The 3789-nt window shown below is 45.4% G+C and overlaps 1 protein-coding gene across 1 annotated transcript in view; it reads left to right on the top strand.

Annotated features, from left to right (window-relative positions):
* Positions 1-496: 496 nt before the first annotated feature.
* The window catches only part of PELI2 (pellino E3 ubiquitin protein ligase family member 2), a 146715-nt gene continuing 143422 nt past the window's right edge, over positions 497-3789 (top strand). Inside the window, exon 1 of the mRNA XM_009893956.1 lies at positions 497-669. Coding sequence (XP_009892258.1) covers positions 497-669 — 173 coding nt within the window. The remainder of the gene's footprint in view (positions 670-3789) is intronic.

The raw sequence follows: 3789 nt of genomic DNA on the forward strand, positions 1-3789 counted from the left end.
AGCCTGCTGCTCTTGGTAAACAAGACTGCTACAAGTCGATCTTCCCAAACAGGCATTTGCCAGAGAAAAAGCAGCCTGGTTGCCTCTCCTTGACCAGAAGCAATCTGTGGAGTGCATTTCAGGTGTCTCCAGCAATGCTATAGCATGTACATCACCAGGCGGCTGCTGCTGCTTCTTTATTATTATTATTATTATTATTATTATTATTATTAAATATTTGTTGTTGCTATTATAATTGCCATTATTACATTTATTATTATCATTATTGTTATTACTACTATTACTATTATTATTACTGTTACTATTATTATTCTACTACCACCACTCCTGACCTCGGGACGAGCTGCAGCTGATTTAAGCCTGAGCGCAGTGGAGAACTGGGCTGCAGCAGCAGTGAGCAGATGCTGGGCTGGGGGAGGGCACATCGGGCTTCATCTTTGAAGCCTGGGATGGTGCCATGTCCCAGTGTGTGTGATTAATGAGCTCTGACTCCACGATGGCCGAGCAGCACAGGGTGGGTGCTCCTCAGCCTCCCACTATGGTCCCGTGGGATGCCTGGTCTTCGATGAAGTCCCAAGGTTTGACTTCTCAGGGTGACTGTGGCTCCCAGCCGGCAGCTCGGCAAGCCCAGCGGGTCACGCTGCTCTCCACAGCCCCCATTCATCATGGGTGAGGCGCAGGGCTTGTAGCTGGGCTGGATGCGATGGTACGGAACCTGATGTGCATTGATTATTGCGTGTGGTGGGCAATTCAGATGATGAATTGGCTCACAGTGAAAGGAGTCTGCTCTCAACCCCAGTGAGCCAGGACTTTGCCCAGCAACCATTCGATAGCTTGGTTTGACCAAATGAACCTATATTCCACTCTTGTGAGACCCCACCTGGAGTACTGCATCCAGCTCTGGAGTCCCCAACATAAGAAAGACATGGACCTGCTGGAGCGCATCCAGAGGAGAGCCACGAGGATGATCCAAGGGCTGGAGCACCTCTCCTATGAGGAGAGGCTGAGAGTTGGGGCTGTTCAGCCTGGAGAAGAGAAGGCTCCGGGGAGACCCATTGCGGCCTTCCAGTACCTAAAGGGGGCCTACAGGAGAGCTGGGGAAGGACTTTTTACTACGGCATGTAGTGATAGGACCAGGGGGAATGGCTATAAACTGGAAGAGGGCAGGTTTAGACTAAACATTAGGAAGAAGTTTTTGACTTTAAGGGTGGTGAGGCACTGGAACAGGTTGCCGAGAGAGGTTGTTGAGGCCCCATCCCTGGAGGTGTTCAAGGCCAGGCTAGACGTGGCCTTGGGCAACCTGGTCTAGTGGGAGGTGTCCCTGCCCATGGCAGGGGGGTTGGAACTCGATGATCTTCAAGGTCCTTTCCAACCTATACCATTCTATGATTCTATGATAAATGCACTACTATAAGTGACCAGCGGGAAGGCAACCCTCCTCATGTTCATCCTGCAGCCTTGGTCTGGCCCACATTTCATTTTTTAAGGTGATGCTGCAGCAAAAGCATTTCTGTAGATGTTCTCCAGTGCCGACATCTGCTGCTCCCACCCCCAGCCTGGGTATTTTTTGATCTGAACTTCCAGGTTGAGGTGAATTTTTACAAGAGGTTTCTGTTGTTGTTCGACTTGCACAAAGAACAAGGGCTCTACGTTTTCACTTCGGGAATCCTGCCGGGACATGACAGAGTGTTTTAGAAGACGCTACTTAATTAACACACCAACAACTGGAATTTCTGGAAAAACATCAGAGGTTCTCATAAATTATCCTGGTCTCCCATGTTTCACGCTCCCAGTCTTCTACCTTTTGTTTAGTCCATATTATTTTGGACCGTGTTTCAGGGGAATACTTATGGGCAAAGCATGTTCCTAGCTATGACTGGCTTACTTACAAATTACCCTTTAATCAACAGATTTGATATTAATTAATAATTCATAGACTGCTCTTAGGATAAAATTGCATAATAATGTCTTTGATGCAGCCCAAAGTGTCCATTGTAGATGGCATAAAATGTTAATTAGCAGGAAAATGCAGTTAGGAGAAAACTCTTTTAATTATGTAATAGGCCTCATTACAATGGGTAATCAACAATGCTTCCAAATTAGCCCACTGACAGCATTTATCTATACATAGCAAATAAACTTTTGTTTGCAGAAAATACATTTGAATAGTCAGCCTCTTAATTGCTTTCAGGCAGTTTTTAAGTCATTGCAGTCCCTACCAATATATTTAAAAAGGACCACGCTTCTCCACTGAACGGGCCATACGTAAAGCTTAGACGATAATGGGGAAAATTGTTCACAAATATTTGTTCAGATATGCAAGCAAATTTCAATTTGACCTTTCATAGGACCCTCATCTGAATACGGGAGCATTTTGCTGATGGCGGTGCCTGGAGAAAAATGTAAAGCATCGGTGCATGAATATCCCTTGAATTTCACATTGTGCACGAGGTCGTCCGACTCACACTGGCTGCTTTGTTGATGAGTTGCATAAATCACCCAGTTGGGCAACTGCAAACCAGGTCGTGTGGCCAATATGGCCAATATGACCCAAAAGCGTGCACAAAGACCTGGTTGAAAGCTACTTATAAATCCAGCTTTCCTTGTGAAGGAAAAGGGGAAGGAGCTGAAAAAGCAGACACCTCATTTGTAACCTCTGTCCCCAGCTGACTTGTCTAAGCCAGAGACTAGTCAAATTAAGGGGTTTGTGCCAGGGTGGCTGAAACGAGTCAAATCACCCAAAGCCAACGCCACATTTAGATTTGCACCTTGAACCATTTTGCTGCTTCTGCCTTGATTTTGAGAGTTAGCTGGGCTTTTTCTGGGGAGTCTGCAATCCTTGTTTCTCTCCAAACTCTGCCAAATCTGGGACTTTTCTAGGTTCCATATACAGGTGTGGTCCAGCTGGGTCCAGCTCAGACCTTTTGGGAAGGGATGATGGATTTATCATGTCGCATCCTCTGCCCAGCCCAGCAAACCTTCATCTCTCACTACAAATAATTAGCGGTGGTAATAATATCCTGCAGTCAGTTGCTAAGCAGTACTAATGGCTGCTGATCTTCCTCAAAGGGATGCCATGAATCCTTGGGACACGATGACCTTTACTTGTTCTCTGTGGTCCTGCTTGTAATTCTCCTTTTAATATTGTACAATACCGATAGCCCAAGTTTATCCATATTGTCGAACAGACGGATACTCTATTATTAGATTTGTTCTTGCAGACACCTAGCTATATTGGCCGAATGTAATTTATAGTCTCTAAAATCTGCGGACACAGATTTCTGCCTCCTTCAGTGTCTGGTCATTTCTATTCATTTCATCTCTGGAATCTAATGTAATAAAATTATAAAAAGCTCTAACTCCTCAGCATTTAATCAGCTTAGTATGAGAGAATTACATCAGCAGCCCTTAGGTGTACTTTATCCTGCAAAGGAAATTCTCACATTAGGAGACAATCTCATTATTTTGACTACTAAGGATTGCATGAATTTCTTAAGACCCACCAAGAATACAAAAGACTTGAGGTAGGCTGCGTCTTTATTGAGAGTGGGCAAAGAGCAGGAGGGTTTTGCTTTGCCAGCAAGGCCAGCTGGAGGTGTAGCTTGGACCCACAGCCTTCATCTCGGATCCTTTACTAAGATCTCCACATGATCCAGGGTGCTGGACAAGACAGTATTTAGGGGTAGGTAGACACTTGCTTGGTACAGCCATCCCCATCCCTGTTCAAGGTACTTTCCATGCTCACAAGAACAGCTCTAGATCAAACCTGTGCTCAGCAAAGGATTCAGC

Source organism: Charadrius vociferus, unplaced genomic scaffold (genome assembly GCF_000708025.1).
Source record: "Charadrius vociferus isolate BGI_N301 unplaced genomic scaffold, ASM70802v2 scaffold49, whole genome shotgun sequence".
In the NCBI taxonomy this organism is placed as follows: domain Eukaryota; kingdom Metazoa; phylum Chordata; class Aves; order Charadriiformes; family Charadriidae; genus Charadrius; species Charadrius vociferus.